The sequence below is a fragment of the Sphaeramia orbicularis genome, chromosome 7, assembly GCF_902148855.1.
Source record: "Sphaeramia orbicularis chromosome 7, fSphaOr1.1, whole genome shotgun sequence".
In the NCBI taxonomy this organism is placed as follows: Eukaryota; Metazoa; Chordata; class Actinopteri; order Kurtiformes; family Apogonidae; genus Sphaeramia; species Sphaeramia orbicularis.
In genome coordinates this window covers 23,352,995-23,379,051 of record NC_043963.1, presented here as the reverse complement: position 1 = coordinate 23,379,051, position 26,057 = coordinate 23,352,995, and the positions used below count along the sequence as shown (strand labels likewise).

General features: G+C 40.7%; 1 protein-coding gene across 2 annotated transcripts in view; it reads left to right on the top strand.

Annotated features, from left to right (window-relative positions):
- Positions 1 to 22,749, top strand: part of plxna2 (plexin A2) — a 197,954-nt gene extending 175,205 nt beyond the window's left edge. For both annotated transcript variants that reach the window (XM_030138608.1, XM_030138607.1), the window contains exons 23-32: positions 1,266 to 1,332; positions 1,450 to 1,596; positions 2,327 to 2,486; positions 4,146 to 4,249; positions 14,537 to 14,636; positions 16,977 to 17,167; positions 17,894 to 18,063; positions 18,241 to 18,453; positions 18,753 to 18,903; positions 22,223 to 22,749. In XM_030138608.1, the coding sequence (XP_029994468.1) occupies positions 1,266 to 1,332; positions 1,450 to 1,596; positions 2,327 to 2,486; positions 4,146 to 4,249; positions 14,537 to 14,636; positions 16,977 to 17,167; positions 17,894 to 18,063; positions 18,241 to 18,453; positions 18,753 to 18,903; positions 22,223 to 22,318 (1,399 nt within the window). In that variant the 3' untranslated portion in view covers positions 22,319 to 22,749. The remainder of the gene's footprint in view (positions 1 to 1,265; positions 1,333 to 1,449; positions 1,597 to 2,326; positions 2,487 to 4,145; positions 4,250 to 14,536; positions 14,637 to 16,976; positions 17,168 to 17,893; positions 18,064 to 18,240; positions 18,454 to 18,752; positions 18,904 to 22,222) is intronic.
- The last annotated feature ends 3,308 nt before the right edge of the window (positions 22,750 to 26,057 follow it).

Genomic DNA, 26,057 nt, shown 5'->3' with positions numbered 1-26,057 from the left:
AGCAAAATCTCTCATTAACTGATTATAAACCCAGTGTTTACATCCACTGTCATTGATCCAACTCCACGGGTTTTACTGGTGAATCGATGTTGTAGAAGATGACGGTGTTTCCACATTCCACTACGGAGTCTTTGAACGTCCAAATGGGTCATATCTGATGACTATGAAAAGATGACAAACTGTACTTTACACCAATTATTTACATGGATTGATAGAATTAGTGGATCAACAGGTATTAAACAGTTTAGATCAGTAGACGATTTTGGTCGATGGTGGATGTTTGGGCCTTTATGGGTTAAAAAACCTTTTTCAACTTTTCAAATTGAATTGAATTTGCTCTGCATGCAGGTTTATGCATAAGCCACTGGAGGTTGGAGAATTGTTTTTATCAGGCAAGTTGGGATTTTACTGTTGCTATTCACCTCAGGTCCTTGTCCATACAAGCTGCACAGAACTAACCCTTTCATCTATGATTCATGTTCATTAACCATTCCCACCTGGCTGTTTGTTATTCTCTCCCTTTTTCTAAGAAAATAAGTCTAACTTCTGTTGCTCTAGTGTTTCATGTTGGTGCTAATGAGGTGGGGGATGTTTGTCTGGTAGAAGGATATGGGGTGGAATCATAAAAACGGGTACATGCGGTCCACTCGTGTGCTCTCTGGTGGAAATAGTCGAGAGGTCATTGCACACTTGTGCATTTTCATGCCCAATCAAGCTCAGCGGCGTGCTTTACCTCCATGTGTGATTGACTGGGAGGGGAGATGAAGTAGGGGAGGAAGAGGAGAGGAAATGAGAGGAGAAGAGATCGTTTTGGCTGTGATCAGGCGTTACCTGGCTGTGACAGCACTCGTCTCTCTCAACAGCTGAGGCTTGTCACAGCTGCTGATGTCCCACTGTGTTCAACCACACGTGAATTTACACACACACTCTCTCTCACATACACACACACACACACACACACTCACACTCGTACTCACACTCATGCATACTCAAACACACAGGCTTTTAACATGTGCACACACAAAGCATGCACACAGATGCCCTCTCTGTTCTGTTCACTCACTGTGACCACAGTGTTGCAGGCAGTACACGAACACTACCAGCAGCAGGATGCACGCACTGGGATTCCAAGATAAACTCCCTGAAGCCTTGCACATAACCTCATGAATAATGGAACACATATGTTACTTAAAAGTTTGGAAATATCAAAATCAAGAAAAGAGCTCAATTTTTTTTTTTCTTCCTGTTTTCTCATGTAATTCCAGAACTGAGTCAGTTGCAGAGAAGATGCTCACGAATTGGTTTGCCTTCCTTCTTCACAAATTCCTTAAGGTTAGTTCAACAAGCCACATATGTATTGTAGTATTATTGCAGATTATTGGTGATTTTTTTAAAAATTATATCTGATCATGTCCTGTTTTGGGTAAATGTGCTGGTCTGCGTTCACAGGAGTGTGCTGGGGAGCCTCTGTTCATGCTATACTGCGCCATCAAGCAGCAGATGGAGAAAGGTCCCATTGATGCCATCACTGGAGAGGCCCGCTACTCCCTGAGTGAAGACAAACTCATCCGCCAGCAGATTGAGTACAAAACCCTGGTACGTTGCACTCCACAGGGCACATAAGGAGGTTGTGCAGTGGCCCACAGATGTAGACAAATATTCAGGTACACCAGAGGCACACAGCTCTTGAATCAAAGATGTTCTTGTTTTTAGCTGAAATTGTACCAAGATAAGAGACACAAAATCACTTTTGGCCATTATTTTTACAAAGACTGAATGAGCACACACAGTTGGCACAATTTGTCATGGATTTTACACTATAAATCATTTTCAGGATGTAATAGCTAGGTGTGACCTTTGGCTTCCTCTTTCCTCTGTGGAAGGAAATTAACTAATAATCCCGTAGACTCCTGTGTTGGTCCAACATTAGGGAAGGTAGCTGTGGAGATTGAAACATACCAAAGAGTCCCATGTACACACACACATTCATATACTAAAAAACACACTCACAGAGACAGCATGTGACATGACAACGCTCTGATTGCGCTGACTGGGAATTTGGCTCATTACGTGCTAATACCCCAGCAGAGCTGGAAATTGGTGTCCCGCCGAAGGTGTGAAATTAGATTTTGGGATGCCAGAGAGAGCGGAAATGGTTTCTCAAAGCTCCTGCCATGCTCCAAGGAGACTCTAATGAGGGCAAAGCCTTAAGCTGGACTGAAGTTCAGGCAGTAACAGGATGCCGTTAGCTGTTTTCTCTGCTTTCTCCTTGTGATTTTTGCATTTCATATTCTCCCTCTGTTTTTCTCTGGCTTAACTTTCACAGATCTTGAACTGTGTGAACCCAGATAATGAAAACAGTCCAGAGATCCCAGTAAAGGTCTTGAACTGTGACACCATCACACAGGTGAAGGAGAAAATACTGGATGCGGTTTACAAGAACATGCCCTATTCTCAGCGGCCACGAGCTGTCGACATGGACCTGGGTATGGCAACACTCACCCACACCCACACACACACACACACACACACACACACACACACACACAAACACACATACATGGACATACAGGAAGAACAGGCAATCCAGACTCTCACAGATGCAGTTGGCAGGTGTAAAGTCCTTCACACCCACAGATTAATGCATCAGTGAGAGAAAACCTAGCCATGTGTACAGATTATCAGTGCATTAGTGTGATAAAAGCTGTGTTCCAACAGCCCAGCCAGCCTCAGTGTGCTGTTGCCAGGCCTTCTATCAAACTGACTGACAGTGTGTGGCGCATCACTCCGTCTGGCTGCTTTTTCTGCCGGTAGTGCCAATAAGACACAGTAGATTGAGATAGAGAAGTGCACATGTGGTTGTGTGTGTGTGTGCTTTTGTGTCTGTGACGTAGATGTCTGGCTGACCCAGGTAAGAGCTGACAGACGTGCTCGCCAGCCTCATGCAGGGCTTGACTCCCACACAGTCTGCCACTTCCATTCTCGCCTGTCCGTACCTTGCCTCCCATTGCCCCGTCTTTTTCATTTTCTCTCACTTCACATTGGCAGAGAGAACAACCCCCCCTGTTTGCTGCAAATCAGCGCATCATCTATCACTCCACAATATGGCTCCATGTCCATCCTCTGTCTTACCTTTTATTCTCTTATGTCAATTTCTTACCCTTTCACTGATACCTTGGAAATAATTGAGTCAGTGCATGTCTGTGCATGTATATGTACACTTTTGTGTTACTATTTTCTCTGGAGCACTGTGTATTTCCGACAGTATTGTGAGGATGTTCTGCCAGGCAGAGATATCATGTGGTCACCTGGCAGAGGCACAAAGTAATAAAACCCAGTCAACAGTGGAGAAAATCAATGATCACTCCCAGCATGAGAGCCACAATGGCTGTCCACGTCCCTGTCAACTCCCTTATTATCATTTCATTACCCCACAATGAGCCGTCAGCCACTACCCTCCACCGGCACTGCTTACAGCCTCCACCTGTTTCCCCCTTACTTACTTTTTTTCTTTTGAAAGGATGTGATTTTCTCATAGTTCACTTTTTTATCCTGTCTGCTCTACACTCCTCTTTTTTCTGACCCTGACGGGTCGACTGCTGCGTATGCTAATGGCACGCAATTTTCACCACACAAGTACCAATTAAAGTGCACAGTCTGTCCGCGTTTGCATCTTGAAATTGTTCGTGTGTAATGTTTAATTAAGATGCATGTCAATCCAAGTCAGTGAGACGAGTACACATGCCGAGAGCTTTGCAAGAATGCAGACTGTCGATGTCTACTTATGTGGGTAATGTGTGTGGAGAGCTTCCTTTTAGAGTCACATAAGATGGCATTTCAACATCTGAAAGGCAAATCATGTTTGAAAAAAAAATGTGCAGAAAAAGAGTGTCTTAAGAAAAGCACGGTTATTTTAGCATACTCACAATTGGCTGCAAGGTAACTGGCATGACATGAAGCGCACACTGAAGTACTGGCATTTTGCTTTAGACTCAAACGACATGTACTTCTTAATCACCTGAAATCTTTCACATGTACAATAAACATGTGCAGCCTAACCTCTCCACTAGAGACAAATTGCATTTCTTTTTGATCACTGTGGTATATGTTTTGTGTATAATATAGTGTGTGTTTTTATTCTTCAGAGTGGCGCCAAGGACGAATGGCTCGAGTGGTGTTGCAGGATGAAGACATCACTACCAAGATTGAGAATGATTGGAAAAGGCTAAACACTCTCATGCACTACCAGGTAAATAACATGAAGCTTTTAATGTAATTTTTTTTCTCAACAAACTCTCAAACAACACACCTTTTATGGAAAGGTCTTTCTAATAAAAAGAGCACATTTTAGTTCAATTTGTGCTATAGGTGTTACTATGGAAATTATACCACACACCTTGCCAAACTTTGATATTTCCTGCTCTTGACTTTTATGCAGCCAATTTTCAGTCCCTCATTTGCATGCCCAAGCTTGTTGTAATCCAAGTGACTCACAGAATAGAGGACAATTACTGTACAGGTGGCAGGAGAGATGAACTCTCAGCATCTCAGCCGACATTTCCTCCCTCCTCCCTGGAGAGATAAAACTGCTCCAGTCAAGAGGACAGCGTTTTTTCTCACTCTCTCTGTCACTCTCTCTCTCTCTCAGCCCTGTTGACTTCTAAGCTGGCAACAATTAGTCCCGCTGTGTCTGCCTACCTCTGTCTTGTCACGTGCAAATTCTCAATTCACACCCCACAATTTAAGGGCCTATGGGCTCACTTGCCCCTTGTTATTAAAAGGCAGACAAGAAGAGGAATAAAGAGTGTGGAATTGAACCAAAAGGAGTTCTGAATTTTTCAACAGAACTCATGGCAGTTAAAGTTGTAAATGAAAAATGAGCCCTAGAGAAAGGGTGAGGAAGCCAGACAGAATTATGAAGTAAAAGGAATACAGAAAGACAAAGCCGAATGAGCAGACAGCTATCTCTGCAGGTCATGAATCTTTTGCAGTGCATGTGCATATGCCAGAGGAGACCATCTGCTTTAAGGTTGCATCAGGCTCAAGTCTGGACCACCTGGTCAAGAAGCAGGGCAGCAGCTGAGCTGCAGCTGAGGTTGGCTTTAGAGATGGGGGACTGCAGGACCAGGAAATTCAGCTCAGTCTGGAAACAGAAAATGGGGCAAGGTGTGGCAAGCATCCAGTTTATCTGAAGTCATTCCCCAGCTGGGCTAGCAGAATAATTTCGCAGATTTAGGAAACGTTATAAGAAGGAACATATAGTGTCCTTAACATAGAAGTTTCTGTCCCCTTTGTGTTATGTCAGTATGGCCTCTACCTAGTTCACTGTTTGTCACCATATTTGTGAGTGTCATTTACATTTTCCTTACACATTTTTCTTTCTTTTCCTCCAATGACAGACGATCTGTTTTTTTTTTTTACTTTTGTTTCTCTCCACTGCCTTTCTTCCTCTCTCACTCAGAACCTCTTCTGGTCTCTGCAGTGTTTTAATCCTTGATGAAGCGCTGCAGTGTGTTTGCTCCCACACCATAATAGGCTCTTGTGTTGTTTTTTGCAATTCTTTGCATCACAGTCTGTCTGCCATCGTTAGCCAAGGGACACGCGACAGGCCACACAGCAACATGCGTGTGGCCGCTTCACTTATTTGCTCGCTCAATAGTAGATCTAAGGACTACTATTGATCAGGGATCTGAGAGTCCCTGTGCTGAACATACAGCCCGACACTGTGCACCTTCAGAGGAGATGCCAGCGAGCTGCAGGGCAACATGGGGAAGTTTAAGGACGAAAACTAGAGGCAGAGAGAGAAGGAGCATGAAGAAAAAGGACATTAGGTGAAGAGATAAATGAGAGTAGGATGGAACAACATAGTCACTTGTGCATCATTACTGTTTTGATGAGCTGGCAATGGCCTCTGTTTGTGCATTTGTGTGCATATGCGTCACACATAGTGCTACTGCAATGGCAGCTGCAGGAGTACATCTGGCTGCCTATCACAACAAAAGAACACAGCTCATTAGGCCCTAGAGTGAAAGAAAAGCTTCAAGAAAGAATGGTAAAAAGGAAATGGTGAAGAAGGTCTGATATATGTGGAATGAAACTGAGCGTCACCCTGAATCTTTGCTAATTCTCCCATCGCAGACACCGGGAGCAGACAGAGGCATTAAAATTTATAGGGCTCGGCATCCCAAGAAAACCCACTGGCTATTTACCCTGCCACATGGGAAATAATGGTTTACATAACCTGGATATGGAAATGCACACCTTCCTAGCTCCTTTCCACATTAAAATTAAAAACATAAATGCAGAAGTTTAAAATAAGTTTTGATTTTTTATTCAGCACTGTGACATTAACAGGCAGGGGACTAAACCCTCATCCTCCAACCTGCTCTCTTTTTCACTATTTTTACAGCCTTTCTTGAATAGATAAACGGATATAATAAAACTGTAGCACTCTCGATTATGCACACAGTGTATATACATATAGCCTGAGTGTTAAGGGGGTTCTCGTCCCCTAGTCTATATATGCCTGTCTCTGCTGAATTATTATTATTCCCACTGGGCTTACCTCCTATAGTGATTAATGCTGCTTCACCATTAGATCCAAAAATATCGTGATATAAACTACAGGCAAAGTAATCATCTAAGTAAAATGTGAAAAATATGAAAATAATAAAATCAGAAATGTTAAAAAGTTGTCACTGTATCTATGACACTGGTTGTATTGGCATTTTCACAACATCACATCGCATCATCACAAAAACTACAACTAGTCAAGTGAAAGAAAAATGAAAAGGACTCGAGGCAGTTTTACATGACCCTCCTAAAAATCCTACGTAATCCTAATATAGTATAAGAGTAAAAACTTTAGCCCTGCTGTAAATTAATGACATATCCAGGCTCTTCACCCATCAGTTACTGGGAGAGGCTCTAACACCTCTGCAACACTCTTGAGGATTAAGTGGTTTGGAAAATGAATGAATAATAACTTTATTTATTCAGTTCATTTAAGAGAAACATTTTCTAAAATACTTTGACAGATAAGGTAAAAACAACAGGGTCAGAAAGGTTACAAGGGTGCACAGGTAAACAAAAGCAGAACAGAGTATATATTATGGAATATGGCTGCATCCACTGGTGTATCTGTATGAGGAAAGGATGAAATATTAAAACACAAATACTGCGGTGCTGGTGACACGTCCAGGGTGTACCCCAGGTAGCTGGGTTAGGCTCCAGCAGTTCAGAAAACTGATAGATGCATATTTTGGTACTTGTAAAATAAAAATGAAAATAGAAATAAGTTTGTAATTATTCTTGAAATGTAACAAACAGCTATAATAAACATATAAACAGGCTTCAGAGTATGTTTCTAATGTAGTTTGTGATTTGTTTTCATGGATGTTGAAACAATTTTCCTGATTTCTGGGTTTTTCTACTACACATACATATGCAAAAACAAAAAAAACCAAAACAAAATACGTCTGGATAAGGAAATGTTCTAAGCCTTAAGCAATTGATTTATATTTGGATTTATTTGACTGACTAATCTTCATTCTTGTCAACACAAAGCTTGTTATCACACTTCTCTGCCTGCCTTGTTTTCTTTGAACTTTCCTTTATCTGCGCTGTCTTGGGACTTTTTAGCATTAACCTTGCTGCTGCTAAAGAGGATCTGGGCAGTAAGCAGAGACCCCAGAGATCTGTGCAGCTGCATAATTCACATATTTCACAGATGATGACACTTACAAAAGACTGAACTATTAACACTTCCAATATTTAGGACATTGCCCTGAACTAAGGATGATGATTCATCATGACATGATATATAATTATGTTGATGATGTCTGACAGTGTTGATTTATTACAGGTGGACTGTTGCTGCACACATTAATATTTGTTTGCCAAATGTATGTGTGTGGACACATGGGAAGAGTGTGTTTTGTCTGGAATATTATTCCTAATGTGCAGATAAGTGACAGTAAAGGGCAGACTGCTCTCTTTCTTTCTTTCTCTCTCTCTCTCTCTCTCTCTCTCTCTCTCTCTCTGTGTCTCTGGCTGAGACTGCGTCAAAAAGTTAAGTTAGCTTAGGAAACTTCCATTCCCTGTTGCCTGTTGACCTCTGTCTGTCCTCCTCTCTGCGGTGAAGGAATGAGGAGAGCAGGCATTTATGACCAAGAGAGCCTGCCAGCTAGATCCTGTTACCCACCTTGCAGACATCACTAGGGGCATTTTAGGCTATTTTCGACAACTCCAGACACAACGGATAGTACTACAATTCAGTATGTCCCCATTACACTGTAAACCTAAACAGTATACCAAATAGGCCTATTTAGGTACTAATTCTATTATATAATTACATAGGTTCTCTCCTCTTAACTGCATATGTCCAATAAAACCATAAAGAACAAGAGCTTAAAAGTAGAGGTGCACGATATTGTAAAAAAACTGACATTGCGATTTTTTTTTGTTGTCAATCTTTTTATTAACGTTGAGATTTTTTTTAACCCTGCGACATACAGGGTGGGGAAGCAAAATTTACAATGAACATTTAGTTGTTTTTTCTCAGCAGGCACTACATCAATTGTTTTGAAACCAAACATATATTGATGTCATAATCATACCTAACACTATTATCCATACCTTTTCAGAAACTTTTGCCCATATGAGTAATCAGGAAAGCAAACGTCAAAGAGTGTGTGATTTGCTGAATGCACTCGTCACACCAAAGGAGATTTCAAAAATAGTTGGAGTGTCCATAAAGACTGTTTATAATGGAAAGAAGAGAATGACTATGAGCAAAACTATTAGGAGAAAGTCTGGAAGATACTATTAAAGAAGAATGGGAGAAGTTGTCACCCCAATATTTGAGGAACACTTGCGCAAGTTTCAGGAAGCGTGTGAAGGCAGTTATTGAGAAAGAAGGAGGACACATAGAATAAAAACATTTTCTATGATGTAAATTTTCTTGTGGCAAATAAATTCTCATGACTTTCAATAAACTAATTGGTCATACACTGTCTTTCAATCCCTGCCTCAAAATATTGTAAATTTTGCTTCCCCACCCTGTATAATGCGATATGAAAAAATACTCAGGAGGATATATAGGATATATAGGGACTGCAGATGAAAAGTAGTTATTTTTACTAATTCTGGCATATTTACATAGGTGTATTTTTTATACAGCAATGTTCATAAATGCGCATGGTCCCTATTAAATAAACCAATAAAATAAAATAAATAAATATAATAGCTGTGTGGTGCCGAAGTAAATAGTCAGATTAGTTGTGTTACCTCTCGTTGTAACAGAACAGAACACGTGTTTCAATATCATCCTTCTTGTAGCCGAAATAATACCAAATAACTGACGTTGCTTTTCTTTTTGGCACCAAGACTTTGTTTTTGGTGTTTTTCTCTTGTTCATTGGTCATTTTTCCACATTGTTACTAACGACTCATTCCATGTGAAGAGGTGTGGTCTGCTTCGGCAAACTGATTAAGAATGAATGTGATTGGTGGATTGTTGTTCGCAGTGTGTGTCAGGTACGCAGGTTGAAATTAGATGAGAACACATTGAGTTCATTTACCTCCTACATTGCAGGACCTGCAATGGGACTATTTTGCACACGTACATTACGATGCCGATGCTCAAACGATATATTGTGCAGCTCTACTTAAAAGGCATATTTCTTTTGCTGAACAGGCCAACAGAATGCCTGTAAATTCCAGGCAATTCCATTTTAATTCTCAAAACATCGACAGCATTACAATTACTTATGAGGCAATCATTACTCATATGTGTTAATATAACTGATAACAGCAAAACACGTGTTCTGTGTTCAAGTGTTAGCTGAATTTTAATATTTAATAGCAAATATGGAAAAAAAGAACATGTAGAGATTCTGCTGAAAACTCATAAAGATGACCCTTTTTCACTCCAGTAGAAACAGTTCATCTTAGCCCTCCTTCACAGTCAGACAGACCCCCTCGTTTTACTTTATCATGTGTGACATCACCATCATACAGAAGAGCTTGGGTGTTTGCTGCTATTGGCTACAGCGTACATACTGTATGCGTACGACAGGGATGTCACGTATTAGTTTTACTTTACAAAGCTGTGTGGATACCACTGCACTACTTGATGAATAAAACTGTTTTGTTATTGAAAAAATTAATTCAGAAAGCAGTGACATTGGCAACAGACCGCTGACAGATGTAGCTGAAATTCCGCGACTTATGGTCATGTTTCCTTCCAACATTCACCATAAGTCAGCCAGGCAAACATCTTCTTCATGCAGTATATATTAAAATTTGCAGTGTGTGACGTTTGCATGTTCTTCCCATGTCTGTGTAGGTTCTCTCCGGGTACTCAGCTTCCTCTCACTGTCTTGACATGCACCATGATAGGTCAATCCAAATCACCTGTAGGTGTGAATGTGATGTGAATGGTTGTTCGTCTGTACATGTCAGTGCTGTGGATGAACTGGCGTGTACCCCGCCTTCGCCCATTGGCTGCTAGGATAGACTCCAGCACTTCTGTGACTCTCTGGAGGACTATGTGGAAAATGAATGAATGACATTTTAAATTAATTGCAATCATTAATTTTGATTTAACTTCAACTTTGTGCTGCTTTGAAGGTAAAAAGAAAGGAGTAAAAACAGGTTCTCTGGTAAAAAAGGACAAAATGCTCACTGAGCTCACAGTGATTCTTGAATTTAAGTTTGTTTCTTTCTGTCTTTATTTTATTTAACCTTTATTTAATCAGGAAAAGTCTCACTGAAGTTAAAAATCTCTTTTTCAAGAGTGTCCTAGTCAAGACAGTAGCAACAGAAGTTACACAAAATAGAAATCACAGCCATACATTAGATTTTTTATACATCATACAGCCACAAGAAAAATACAATGTGATATCATGAATTGTGTACAGATGACATGCCACTTTTAATTGGTGTGTTATCTGTACGCGTTATAAGCTTTCCACTTATACACACGATTAGCGGTTACGAATATGTAAACCGGAGATCTTGGCGTACATTGACACATGATCAAACAGTGTCAAATAACACACAAAAGGAAAAATGCATACAGATAGCATGCCAAATGCCATAAGAACTGGCATGACATGCAACATGATTTCATGAAATCAGTCTGTAAAAATATACATAAAACACAATAAAAGCCAGTTCTAAAACCATACACAGATCACTAAACTAAGAACATACATACGTATAGGGCTGCCACTATCGATTCTTTTTGAAGTCGAGTATTCTACCGAATATTTCAGCTATTAATTGAGTAGTCGGATTGCATCATAAGCTGTCATCGAAGCCGTCATCGTGACTCATTATTATAGACTACAAGAAATGCATAGCCTATGTTCTAACCAGCACTGCTGTGTTTCTCAGTTAGCGATCACATTAAATCGGCTAATATAAGGCTACTGTTGAGTGGAAGACGAGCATTTACCTTGTGCTGGCTTCGGAAGTGTACTTACATACACTGCACGAGATTCTCTGTTTTTTTAAGTTTGAAGTGATCCCAAACTTTATACATCTTTTGCCTTCAATCCCCAGGGCGGAACACAAGTGACTACTTCAATGAAATTAATAATTAAATGAATACTCACGGCAAAAAAATGATTCGAGGATTTTTTGTGCTCTGTATTTCATATTTTTGCACTTAATATTTTTTGTGTGTTGCTGTCGTATATCTTTTTAATCTGTAAAGCACTTTGTGAGGTTTTCTCAGTGATAAGTGCTATATATTACTTACTCGAATTACTTGAGTACTCATTGCAGCTCTACATACATACATTAATTCATTCATTCATTTTCTGAACCCGCTTTATCCTCACTAAGGTCACGGGGGTCGCTGGAGCCTATCCTAGCTACTTATGGGCGAAGGTGGGGTACACCCTGGACATGTCGTCAGTTCATCGCAGGGCTGACATGTAGAGACAAACAATCACTCTCACATTCACACCTATGGGCAATTTAGATTAACCTAGTGCATGTCTTTGGATGGTGGGAGGAAGCTGGAGTACCCGGAAAGAACCCACACAGACACGGGGAGAACATGCAAACTCCACACAGAAACCCCCCACCCCCATCGCTCTACATACAAATGAAATACAATCCAATATGAACTCATTTAAAAACTCCAGCAGATTTGCATGAAGTACCTGAGGTGCCACCTTGTCCAGCACCGACCCAGCTCACAGTCCACAGGAGGATAAACATCATGATCTGAAGGCATGAGCTCAGAGGAGACGGGACACCGAGGGGAAACAGGCTAGGACCGGGGGCTTCAGGTTGTGTGGTGAGGGTTGAGAAAAGAAAGATAGAGGCTGACCACACTCTGCTGTCTGGTCTGCTCTGCAATGTCTAATGGAAGGTCTTATCACAGGCGGGGCCCACAGCCCTTATCACACCTGCCCACTATCAGCCCCACACTGGATTATCCCTGAAGGGCGAATCTGCACGCCTTCAATCATTTACTCTATCACAAGGACCCATCTCTGCTGTAGCCTCTCTATCAGCTATAAAAAGCAGAGAAAGAGAGAGCGAGATGGAGGGAGGCGTAAAGGAAAGATGGGGACAGAGAAGCTATTTCATGCTCCCCAGAGAAAATGTATCACAGAAATAGCGGTGAAATCTTCACAGAAGTCTGGTTTGGTTGGTTTATTAGAGTTAGTCCGGGCATCGTTAGCCAAGAAGGGGCCCCGAGAATGAAAACACCAAAGAAATTACATTCAGGAAGGGGAGGACAAATTGGAGAGTGAGAGAGAAAGGTCAGAGATGTCAGTTCAGGTTGAAGAGAAAGGGATGGGGGTTACGAAGACCTTTTGTATTTCATTGTAATGTTTCGAGATTTCACAGGATTCCTCATCTGCCTCCAGTACTCCTCCAACGTTGTCAGCTGGACCATATGACAACTCTAACTGCTGGTTGGCAGAACAGGGAGTAGTTTGTGAAGAGAAGGAAAAAAAGGAGTGAGGATGAGGGTGAAAGAGGATGAGAGGAGGACGGGCTCCGAAGGGGGGGATCTGTAAATGCTCATCCCGACTCCCTGAAGCATTCTCTCCTGCAAGTAATGGAAGAAAGCCTATCCCTGCAAAAACCAAATGAAAAGATGAAATTTCTCCCTTTCTGTAGATTATTTGAGGAATTCCTTTTGGACCCTGGCATTTGCCTTTTGTTTATTTCTCCACTGGAGGCTCGTCAGTTTTTCTGTGCTGGGTCTGAAGCAGAAATCCCTCCTCAGGGTGGGCTGTAAATGCCAGCCAACAAGCTGTTTGTTGCTTTGGCTTTCAGAAAAGAACTGCAAGTTTTTGTTTGCATGATTTTGTATTTACTGTAAACAGGATATTTTGGTGTACTGACACAAAGAGCATCTTAATGATAAATTACTATCAAATTGCCATGACAAAGGAATTCAGCTTTTACAGGGCTCTGTTAAGGAACATCATATGCAAGACTTTCTTTTTTTTATATATACTTTATTTTTAACAGATTTTAGATTTTTTAACAAACAGACAGTAAAACAAAAAAGTAAAGACATACGAAACAAGACGTCAACAAGCACAAACAGGACGGCATCAAAACTTAAAATACAATGATAAAGAAGTGGGTCAGTGAGTCACAATGTTATCCCATCATGATAAGAGGGTTGAGTTAGTTTAGGTATAGTCCTGTTTCAGTCCATGTCAGATCATTCAGATATATTCTCATCTGCAAGACTTTCTGAAGCCATTGTTTCTCATGTAGGTTGCATCCATTTTCTTCAGTGAATCTAAAGTGACTAGAGCACATCATGCAGGGCCAAGAACTCTTTGTAAATATAAACCACTGAGGGGGAAAAGAGTGTACCTCTGTCTGTCTCTCGGCACACCATCTTTTACACAGCCTTGTCTTGTTGTATTTCCCTTTGACTCTAACTTTGTGTTGTTGTAATGCTATTATTATACCTGTGTTCCCCTGTTTGCTTTAAGGATGTGAAGTGTACATAAGATGCAGTCTTTCAGTATTCATGTCTCTGTCTCTTTCATTGTGACAGCATCCTTTCCCTTTCCTTGCTCATGCTCCTTTAGCATCTTATCCCAGTTCTAAAGCTTATATCGCATCTATAATATTTATGAAGGTTGTGACAATGACAGTCATGTTGTCTATACAGCCATCATGCAGCAGTAATGCTCTGCACTGTTGAAAAAGAAAGCACAGGGCTGCAGTATAGAACAGCATAGAGCACAAATATGACAGAGAGGGATGGGGTTTAGTCTTTCTTCTGGGATTATTAACCATGAGCCTTACATTCCCTCAGGTATCTTGGTATATTTGTTGGTGCCTTTTATTCATAAATAACTGATAGATTTAGAGAATAATGAATTCTCCTGTAACAGAAGAAACTTTTGTTTTTTTTGGAATCAATACTTTTAGGAAAAAAAACCAACATTGTACAACACTGTGAAATGACTTCAGGCAAATCCAATGAACAAAAGCAGCTGAACTGTACCAACTCATGTTGTGTGTGTCTCTCCACCCAGGTATCGGACCGCTGTGTGGTAGCTTTGGTTCCCAAACAGACCTCATCATACAATATCCCTTCTTCAGCCAGCATATCACGCACTTCCATCAGTAGATATGGTGAGTCACTGAACCTTTCCTGCCCTTGTTGTGGATTTTATATTGTATTTTCAGACTCGTTCCGCAGCCTTTTTGTACCTCCAGATGTATCTGGAGTTTGCAGTTACAATCCAGGTCAAAACTCTGTTTAACAGTTGATGAAATGAAATTGCAGAGAGGGAGAAAAAAAAGCAATAGGAGATTTAGAGGAATTCATTAAACACGCTATTATTATTATAATGAAGTTGACATTTGCAGGACACAATGGGCTCTTAGTTGCACTTTAGCCTCCCAATACATACATACACGCCCTACAATTACAAATGCAAACACACACTTACTTTTAGCATTTTAGTTTGTGTTTCTGGATGCCAAATTTGGATCTCATGCCAGAAACACACAGCAGCACGAGCATCTTGTGATTGCTAATTATTCTGTGTGAATGATACTTCACATAAACAGAAGAAGATAAGTAAGCATCGCCAATTATCAGGACTGGGAATAGAGAGTGAACACTGCCTTTAAAGAAAGAAGAAGAGGAGCTAACAGCATCCTCTTCCTACCAAGCAATTAGACTTCTTATTTACAAATGCTGAAAACAGCAGAATGTTTCTCAAATAATTTATCTATTCTCAGTGTATGCGGTGTTAATTAATGAAATGACATTGCACTATAACTGGAGGAAAATATTGTAGATGACCTTTATAAAATCGCAGAGCAATTTCTTTCTCAAATGAAGGGAGTGAAAGATTGTGCAGAGTGTCGGAGAGATAATAAATGACCAGAGCAACTTAAAAAAGTATAACTACCAAAGGAATAACCCTAATGTGCATAAGTCTGATGTATATGATGGCTTTCTCACCATTTAATAACTAGGTAGTTGCTCTTTGCCAGACTTTCTGTCCTGAAATGACAATGAGCTGCTGCACTCCTCCTGTACTCTCCCTTTTGCATGTTTTGTTTTTGTGAGTGTTCAGGCACTAGAGTGGGATGTGCATGGCATAGAAAGCAGCAGCTCTGCTGGCATGAGCCCGTCCCTCATCAATCATAGGTTGGCACAGCAGGCGCAGCTGCACCTCGACACCTGCTGATGGATTCAGACCAATTTAACGTTCAACACTTAGCATCTTGACTCAATTTACACCACCGACACCCCCCTCGAACTTTAAAATCAGCCCGAACACACTCCTCCACTGCTTGACTGTGTCCAAAGATGGAATGGGAAAGGCAGGATCAGAAGAGAGAGGAAGTGGTGTTTGTCATTGCTTAGTAGTAGAGAGTTGAGAAGGCTCTGGGTGCAGGGAGCATGGAGGCGATGGGCAGATAACAGAGCAATAAAAAAGCGGTGACTGGATTAAGATGGGATTTGGGACCCCAATCCACCCTGCTCAGAGGCATATATAGTCATCCCCCTGTCCTTTGGCTGGAGTCCCCTGTGGCCACTTCAGAGGTGTAGGTCGGTCTTATTTGAAAGGTGTAAGTGGCCATATTGCCGGCAAAAAGCTTTGTTGTTTAGTTTGGCCTTTGAAGCCAGCTGAGAGAGATCCTTATTGAGATCCTCAGATCCTTTATCTCTAGAGAGCTTTCTGCCAAGAGTAGATGCTGCCTAATTAAAGAAACTGAAACCAGCATCAATCCTACCCGGTGAATGAGAGCAAGGAGGCAGGATCATAAGAGCAAAGACGAGTAGGATGTATGGATGACGGAGGGTGATTTCAGTGCTTAACAAATTAGTGATCTTTTGATGCATTGATTAGAGTTGCAGGGATGTTTTCAGCATGAGTTTGGCACTATGAAGCAGAGCAGAGCCAATTATGTGTTCTTTCAACAGGAGCCAGGCATAACTACATTTCACTCACTAGGCAGGGCTTATGTAAGGAGTTAAAAAAAAAAAAAAAAGAATAAATAAAAAAGTAAAAAAGCATGTTTTGAATAATTAATAAACAGAAGATAAATTTGTAGCTTTTGAAAAAGAAAGTCCTCCCTGATCTTTATTCCTAATATGACAAACTCATGTGTCACCCATTCTGTGTCTGCATGTTGATGCAGTGCCAAAGACCACAACACCCCCCCCCCCCCCAATTCATACCTCTGCTGTTCTATGAAATAAGCCACTATTGTAATTTCCTGTACAGCATGGCTTAGAGCAGCAGGAACACAGGATTTAGTTTGTAATGAGAAACAAAGGCAAGATGGAAATGAGTGTGTAACGGTGTGTGTATATGCTATATATACTTGTGTGGGTGAAAGTGCATGTGTATGCTTAAATTAAATGATGCTTCACCCCAAGGGAATCTTTTGTAAGCACAGTTGTTTAGGCTTACTGGTAATTTGTATGTATCTGTGTTCATTCCTGAGCAGACTCTTCATTCCGCTACACGGGCAGTCCAGACAGCCTACGTTCACGAGCTCCTATGATCACACCAGATTTAGAAAGCGGTGTGAAAGTGTGGCATCTGGTGAAGAACCATGAACACGGAGACCAGAAGGAAGGAGACCGTGGAAGCAAGATGGTGTCTGAGATTTATCTGACCAGACTGCTGGCAACCAAGGTACACTGACATTTTGACACATATTTCAGTGTGTCACAACATATGTACATGGTTCCCACGCAAGTATGGAAAAGTATGGAATTTGATTTTATAAATTTTCCAGGTCTGGAAAAGTATGGAAAATGGAAACAAATGTTTGGAAAATATTCATGTTTCCAAGACTGTTACCACTGTCCTATTTTCTAAAACATAAAATTATGAATATCTAAAAAAAAAAAAAGGCGCTTGCTAGCACAGCTACAATGTTTGTGTCAGAGCACATACAGTAGGCTAAACGTCCTAGAAAACATTTCGGCAGATTGACAAGTTGAATGCCCAGCCTTCTGCTCTTATCCTCCTCCAACCCACTCTAAGGCCCGCCCAGGTGTCGTCAACTTTCACTGCTGCTTTGACGGACAGGTGATGTCCACACACTGTTCGGGAGCGAGCTATTCAACATGCCTTGTATGATCGTTGGCAGAACTCATAATGGGTCGATGTAAATTCCCTGATGACTGGCTCATAAATCCTAAATATAAAGGAATTTTTTTACCAAGACATCTGGAAATTAGGGTGTGGAAAAAGTATGGAATTTTGAAGATTAAAATGTGTAGGAACCCTGTATGTTTCTACATGAGCAGTAGCTCAGTTGTCTTACATGTCGGCCTCATGCTGTGTTGTTAATCTACATGTTTTCTCTTATCGGCCATATTATTAATCCCAATATATTGTCCTCTTTTTCTACAGGGTACCCTTCAAAAATTTGTAGATGATCTATTCGAGACATTGTTCAGCACAGTTCACAGAGGCAGCACCCTTCCCCTGGCCATAAAATACATGTTTGACTTTCTGGATGAGCAGGCAGACAAACATGGCATTCATGACACAGATGTGCGTCACACATGGAAAAGCAACTGGTAAGTTCCCAAAATACACACAAAATAATATCTCATGTTATTTTACCAACCATACCTAGTGTAATCTCCTTTAACCATTCTATTTCAACCCCAGTATAACAGCTTACATTTAACTCTTTAACAGACTTCTATGACAAAATGATCGTTGGACTTACTGTCTTTGTCTCCATCTTCCAGCCTTCCATTGCGTTTCTGGGTGAACGTAATAAAGAACCCACAGTTTGTGTTTGACATCCATAAGAGCAGCATCACAGATGCCTGTCTATCTGTAGTAGCTCAGACCTTTATGGATTCTTGCTCTACTTCGGAGCACCGCCTGGGCAAGGACTCCCCGTCCAATAAGCTGCTCTACGCTAAAGATATTCCCAATTACAAGAGCTGGGTAGAGAGGTAAGACTCAATACTTGATGGCATTATACACCATATAGATCCTCTCTGCTTTTTTTTCTTTCAATAGAAGCTGAGATCTTTGAGGAAAATTAGTTAATAATTCCATTTCTTCTTTCCTGTTCCTCTAAATTTAATTCTGTTACATCCCTTCGTGGGTACTGGTTAGTCAGGGTATATTTTTAGTTCAAGTGATTCTACAGCTCTGAATTTGACTTCAATAAGAATCTATGCCTTTTTTGAATTGGCTTAGTGAGTATGTGCCAATGATGCCAAGTGTTGCCTGTTGTCTGCATCCCCAGGTACTATGCCGACATCAACCGGCTGCCAGCCATTAGTGACCAGGACATGAATGCCTATTTGGCAGAACAGGCCAGACTGCACTCCACAGAGTTTAACATGCTCAGCGCACTCAATGAGATCTACTCTTACGTCAGCAAGTACAGTGAGGAGGTAAGTAATGTATGCATGCACACAAATGGGCACACATTCTGCACCCAGCACTATTTTTGTGCTATTAATCAAACCCATTTTGCCTGACATGTGAAGAGCATATTGTCAGCAATGAGGTATTTCCCTTTTTTATGTTGGTCAGTTTGCAAGAAAAGGAAAAAGAAACATAAATATGGCTGCATATTACAGAGATTCAACAGTATGCGTGGAATGGTTTATCCACAGAAAAGCAGTTGCTGATCTAACAGATGTATTTAAAACAGGTGCAGTGGGGACTGTGAATCATCTCGATCACTGCACCACATAAATATTATGGATGATAACTATTAAAACAGATCTTCTTAGAATTCAGCACATATTTTCACATAATCTGATGTAACGCCAAAGAAAAAAATAAATGAATTCCACCACTGAACTAATAATCTTGATGTAAAATGTGCCTTGTGAGTCAATAGCATCTCCACCCCAAACCCGGTCTGCTCTGAGCTCCACCTGCTGCTCCACTGAGCCCTGCTGTCTGTTTGCTCTCTGTCACCCCATCTTTTTCTATGCAATGCCACCTGCCATATAATTTCTCTTATTAGTTTGGTGATCTCAGACTAAATCCCTCCACAGAGCCACAGTGTAAGCTCCGTCACTTGCAGATTTTACCTGGAGGGCAGTCCCAGGCACTGATTGCATAATGAGCTGCTGCCTTAGTAAATCAGCCGCTAATTACGCGCAGATTGCAAGCACAAATTGAATGAGAAGTGTGCCGCAAATTTGCCCCGCGCTTTAATACACGTATATCTTGCCCTTGGTGAATTCCGACTATTCATAAGTGGCATAGGTTAGTGAGGTCAGCTCAGAGTCTTCAGTAGACTTCCCTAAAGCCCAGGGGTCTAGTGAGACCTGAGCTTAACAAGGCGGCGTGTCTGATCTGTAGAGCAGAAAGTGAATATCTACAAGCTCTCAGCATGCTGCACTGTCCTTTCGGCTGGGCTGAGTTATTATATAGGGCCCTCATGAGCAGAATCACAGGCAACACACACACACACAATGTCAGATCAGAGGAAGCATAAAAAAGGAGGGAAGAAGATGAGAAAGGAAGAGAAAGAGAGAGCATTTATGGAGACATTCTGCTTCTAATGTCAGTTCCTCCTCTGGGAAGCATTAGCCTGACCTTTATGTTGGACCACTCTCTCTCTCTCTCATTCTACCTATCTCTTATTGTCTCTCTCCCTCCTTCCTGTACATTCATTCTCTTTTTTTTTTTTTTTGTACCCATTATCCAGTCAGCTCCCTCTTTGCTCCCCATGAATCTCATATACACACTTTTGCTGCCTCTGCAGTTGTCTGACATGCACATACATAAAGACGTATGCAAACATTCCCGTTGTCACACATATACTCAACACAGGTAGCCCATCACTTCTGCTGTACCGTGTCCGCTGTCTCTGAGAGCGCAGTGCGTAAAACCTCATCTAGCACCATTAACCACTGTTCATTCTTACTCAGCCTCTCATAAAAGGCAGTGTGTCAGGCTAACCAGGCCAGAGCTGCCGCCTACTTAAATGGATTTGGGAGATGGCAGTGGGAGCTGCACCTGCATACAGTGCTACAGATTAATAATAGATTGCTATCAGGTCCGATGAGGAGGAGTAGGAGGAGGAGAAAACGCTCTGAGGGTTGCTGCCAGCCTTTAAGAGCACTTAAGCAGATGAGTGGAAGATGGTAGGTGGGCAGACAGATACTGTGGTCTGCAGTGGGACAGAGCATACACAGATCTGCATGCTCTGCAATAAAGAAAAAAAAAAAAAAAAAAACAGAACAAGATTGCTTTTGACATGTTTCTCCGACAGGTTTTGAAATCAAATGTGTGGAGAAAATTGAATGTGGAGACAAAACAAATATCAAACATAATTCAGTTTAAAAAAGATATAAAGACTTGATTCTTGAAAGGTACAGTATTTAATATTGACAGTGAGGGCTGTTTGTGTATGGATAATGTTTTATTGATAAATATGCTGTAATTATTGAAGAAAATTGTTGAATTGTTGAGTCTGTTTGTATGACTGTATCGCCATGAACATATTGTTCTGTGTAATTCAATTACTCCATTATGTGTTTGTTATGGTTCGATGCTAAAATTAGGAAAAATGTATTGTTTGATTGTTGTATTAAGTTAGTGATAACGGTGTAAAAGCACTTGAGGGTAGGATTAAATAAGTTTAAAACTTCTTCCTACTCCTTTTCAACCATGTAAAATTCAGTCTTGTATGTACTTGAAGATAGAGTCTGTTCATTTGAATGTTATTTTGTTTTTGTCTTGATTTGCTTTGTTTTGTTTAATTTTGTTTCTTTGCATGTTCCAAATCAATCAATCAATCATTTAAAAAAAAGTGAAAATCTGAAAGAACAAAAATAAGCATATTCCAGTTATTAAATAGCCAAATGAAAAATAAACTTGAAATATTCATAAAGGCTGCACTTTGTTAAAATCTCTGTAGTGGTCAGATAGATGGGTGATTAAAAGAAAACCACTTTTGCTTTTACTTTGTAAAATATGACCCAGTGGTGATACTCCATTAAAGAAAGTCTTTCCTAATTGCAAGGCTTGCCATATTCATTCAATTTATTTGTCTCCCCAGAGTATTTTAACCTTATTGCATAAGAGTGGTCAATTAATTATTATGTTTCAGTCAAATTGCAAATAATTAAAGGAAATATTACTTCCTAGTCAGTGGTAATGTGTGGACGTGTAGCAGGATTATGAAAATATTTTCTCTATTTTCTATGTATTTTTCAGCTACCTTCCCAGCACCAAAATGAGCAGATCAGTAATAAAGAGATGGCTCTTACTCGCTATGATTTTTTTTTTTTTTTTTTTGCTGTTTTATATTCATATTAAAGGCCGCTGCCATGTGTGTTGGTGTCACTCTGACATAGATTCAACCTGACAAGGCAGACACTAGATGAGGGAACGAAGAGCACAGCCTGTCTGAATCCCTTTTGAACCTGACTTGACAAATGCCAAATTTACAAGACAGGGCCTGGAAAGATAAAACAGAAAGGGCTGATACACAAATGTTTCTCAACACTGTGGCTTTGACAAAGGCAGTGATGTAATTTTCTTCTTCTCTTATGTGGCGACCATTTGGAAACCAGAAAATCCACGCAGCACTGAAAATGTGTCTTGTACATTCCGGGCCACCAAGACAACCGTTATCATCTATTGTTTAAAATGCTGTCAACAGCTGTAGTTATACAAATGCATCAACGGGGGTGTAATTATGCGTATGTTTTGGCTGATTTTTGGCAATGGTTTTGTTCTGTGCAGATCACTGCGGCTCTGGAGCAGGATGAACAAGCGAGGAAGCAGAGGTTGGCCTATAAGGTGGAGCAGCTCATCTCTGCAATGTCCCTTGAGAGCTGAGAATGACCCTGACTGAAACAGACAGAGAAAAAAAGAGAGGACCACTATCTCTTACAGGACCAGCAAAAGGTCCCACATGACATACCTCTCACTGGGAAGCTACAGTCCAACCGTGAACCCAACCTGAGGCTTCTGTATCCACAGCCAGACAGACGTATACAGCGACTGCTTTAGTTTGTAATTCTCTCACTTTCTTCCATGATGGTACCGCTTAAGGGCCCCACAGCCTGGAAAAGAGGTTCTGCAGCAGGGGCTCATAATGGCATACGGAAGGAACATCAGAACACTAGGCAACAACATGGCTTGTATTTATTTATTTGTCTTTTTTTTTTTTTTTGTATTTTGCTCAAAGGATATTTTCTCTCAGTTTGACAGGAAATTGTATGCTGTGTGTGTCTGTGTGTGTGTGTGTGCGTGCGTGCGTGCGTGCGTGCGTGCGTGTGTGTGTGTGTGTGTGTGTGTGTGTGTGTGTGTGTGGGTGTGCATCAAGGAGGCTCCTGCAAGACTGTAAAGAGCAAATGGAGAAATAGATTTATTCTCTACTCACTCAGAAAAATGCATCTAAGTAGAGACGCAAAAAAAAAGTGAGCAGCAGAGGAGCACATCTCATGTTGGAGTTTGCATTCAGATTTCTCAGATTTTATTTTTGTACTTGTACATTTGAATATTATCAGTTGCAGTTGAAGATATCCACCCAGGATCCCAGGAAGTTGCTGTATAAAGACTTAAAGAGTGTAACAGAGTGAATCCAGCCGTGGTTCGTGTCTTCTCTCACTCCTTCCCGCTGCAGACATGGCCTCAGACTGATGCTTCACATGGCACGGACTAAAACTTCTTTATCCAAATCAGAAGTGTACAGGAAATCATGAAACTTGTGCTCATCATATAGAGTCCGTGGGGAATTCTATTGACTCGTTGTGGGTCACAGTTCAGCCAGCATGCTTGCACCTAAACTGAGGACAACAGTGATGAAGTATAGTGTATTTAGGAGATGACCTTAAATCAGCATCACTTCAGCGTCCATGGTTTTCTTCAGCAGATAGGTCATCTGTATATGTACCGGTTGATTCTTACCAATCAGTGTATGTGAATGTACAAATGTTTTTATTTGTTTGTTTGTTTGTTTGTTTGTATGTCTTTTTGAGTTTGGCAAACAAAAGACGCTCAGTTGAACTGAGCTCCACTCCATAGATATTTGCAGTAGCTCGTCAAGTGAACAGCTCCATTCGTCCGTTCTGGCCCCAGCCCGTCCAACTGCTTTCTGAATATTTACCCTAACTCACATTTCTACTAGAGGACAGCATGTATTATCTGCATCACAGCTGTCACTCATGTCACTCCACTGCTCATACAGGACAGAAAGTCAAGCTAGCAGTTAGGAGAGACCAAACATCAAGACTAGTTTCCGTAGGCTAAAACAGCTTCTTTTTTTTTTAATCTCTTTGGAGACTATATGTGTACTTTTCCTGCATGCTATCACAAATCAAAACTGTTCTAAGGGTCCATTTTTAATTTATCAAGTGCCAATGAGTCATGCCAGCTCTAGCTGGCCAGTTGAGATGTTAGCTAATGGGAGTTCTTCCCCCTGACTGCCACAGATGTCTTCGCACAGACAATACGAAGCCTGCGTGGGTCTAGTTTGACCAAGTGCCAAACAATTCGTGTTGTTTCAAATTGTTCATTAATGTGTCAAAATCGGTTTATGCTTTACTGATGGAGCAAAGCTCTCAAACTGAGCCAGTTTGAAACTCAATTAAGGTACGAAATCTAAGCAGGAGAAAAGCGGTATAGAGATGATGAATTGAAGGAAAGAAAAAACACTTTGATTATGTTAGGTTTCATTTGGATCAGAGTTACTAAGCATCTCCTGACTTGAGCTAAAAGGCTAATATCACCCTTCAGACATCCAGCTGAATGACAACAAACTGTAGATTCAGTCCACTGGATAGATGATTTCATTTTCTTCTGTGATATGTGTTTGCTTGTTGTTTACATCAAGTACTTGAAAATAGTAGGTCTTTACAGTATACTGCAGTTGTGTGTATTGAGAGCATGACAAACACCAGTAGTGGGTGAAAGGTGCTTCTTTTCTCTGTGGCCTTAGATACCCACCTGCTTAGTGTTCCTGATCTTATTAGTCCTCGACTCGGGCACAGTCCTTTCACTGCTTTAGAGCTCAGTGGTTTTGCAGCGATACCTGGCGCTGGCACTCTGCTGAGAACTGCCTCAGCCAGATAAAGTAAAAAGAAAGGTTAGGAGGGTATGGCCTGGCTCAGGCAGACATTGCCTCGCTCAACACTTGGCTCGCCTGAGCTGTTTGAAGAGAAGTGTCGAGAAATGAGAGAGGGAGAGGTAGAAAGGAAGAGAACCCCTTTAGCTCAAGTTTCCTGCTCCAGCTTTGAAGCTGCTCTTTGATCTGAGTCAGTTGTGTGCACAGTGTGATCAGGAGATGGAAAGGAAAAAAAAAAAACAAAACATCAAACTAACAGGCAAGGAGAAATGGAGGATGAGGCGTTGATTGACAGGTTATTACTGTGTCTGACCAGTGGGGGCAGAAATGGCATTTGTTGTCGTTTGTTCTCTTAACTGCAAAAGCACCTTCTCGCTCCCTAACTCTCGAATAAGCGTCCACAAGGTACACAATGGTGCACATATACAGTACATACACAAAACATAAAGCTTCTTCCTTTTAAGGTGTCTTCCCAATTTCAGCAAATAGAATTGTATCCTCCTCATACCTCACATTGCTTATATGGAGTAATGCTTTTTATCATTTTAACAGGACCTAAATGCCTTTTCCTCTTCCAAAGGGATCAAATGTATGTTTATTAGTGTCCTTCCAACTCTTAGATGAGCTCCCCTGTATACAGAATTGTGATGAATCAAGAGGCATGCAAATTGGTTGAGGGTGGCTTTGATTTTGCTCTCAGAGATAATTTATATCAGGACATTTCCTTAATCTTGTGTGAGTTTTTTGCATGCATTTTAATTCATGCTTTAGTTCTGCCTGATATTCCATATCGATCTTCGCCGTCAATAGTCTAACTGCAACTCCTCCTGAAGGCCCTCATCTTAAATCGCAGCTGAATGCACCTTTTTTTGTGAAAGAGATTTTTTTTTTTATGTTACTAAATAATTGCTTGTTTTCATGCTGTACACCTAATTTTGGGAAGAAGTTTTGTTTACTCTTTCTGCAGCGCAGAATCCCATTTTGACTGCCAGTCGCGTGTGATGAATATGAATTTTCATTGCTAATTGAGGATGCACTTTTATTGCTCGTGGAGTCGCCAAATAGATGGTGTTGTGATTTGACTGGCATGTGTCACTCCTTATACAAATCACTCCTCAACTTTTTTTTGGTTTGTTTTTTTGCGTTACGGCATCAGATGGAGGAATTAAAATCCACATCAATGTACTACTCCGAAGTCAAAATATCACTACGTATAAAACAAGTATCCTTCCATTTTAAAACGCATTGTAAACATACCCTTGGTAGACACTGGAGTTCTGTAAAATAGTAATTACTGACAATGACGATGATGATGATGATGATGATGATGATGATGATAATAATATGGCTGTCTGTTCTTCTTGTTTTATAAAAGTGTTGTGAAAATTGTAAGAAACTTAAAGTATTTAAAAAGTTTGTTCTCTTGTTTTTTTATTTGCTTTGGTTTTGTTATGATAATATATTATTGTGTACCTATTGTAAATATGAAGCACACCTATTTTGCAAGCC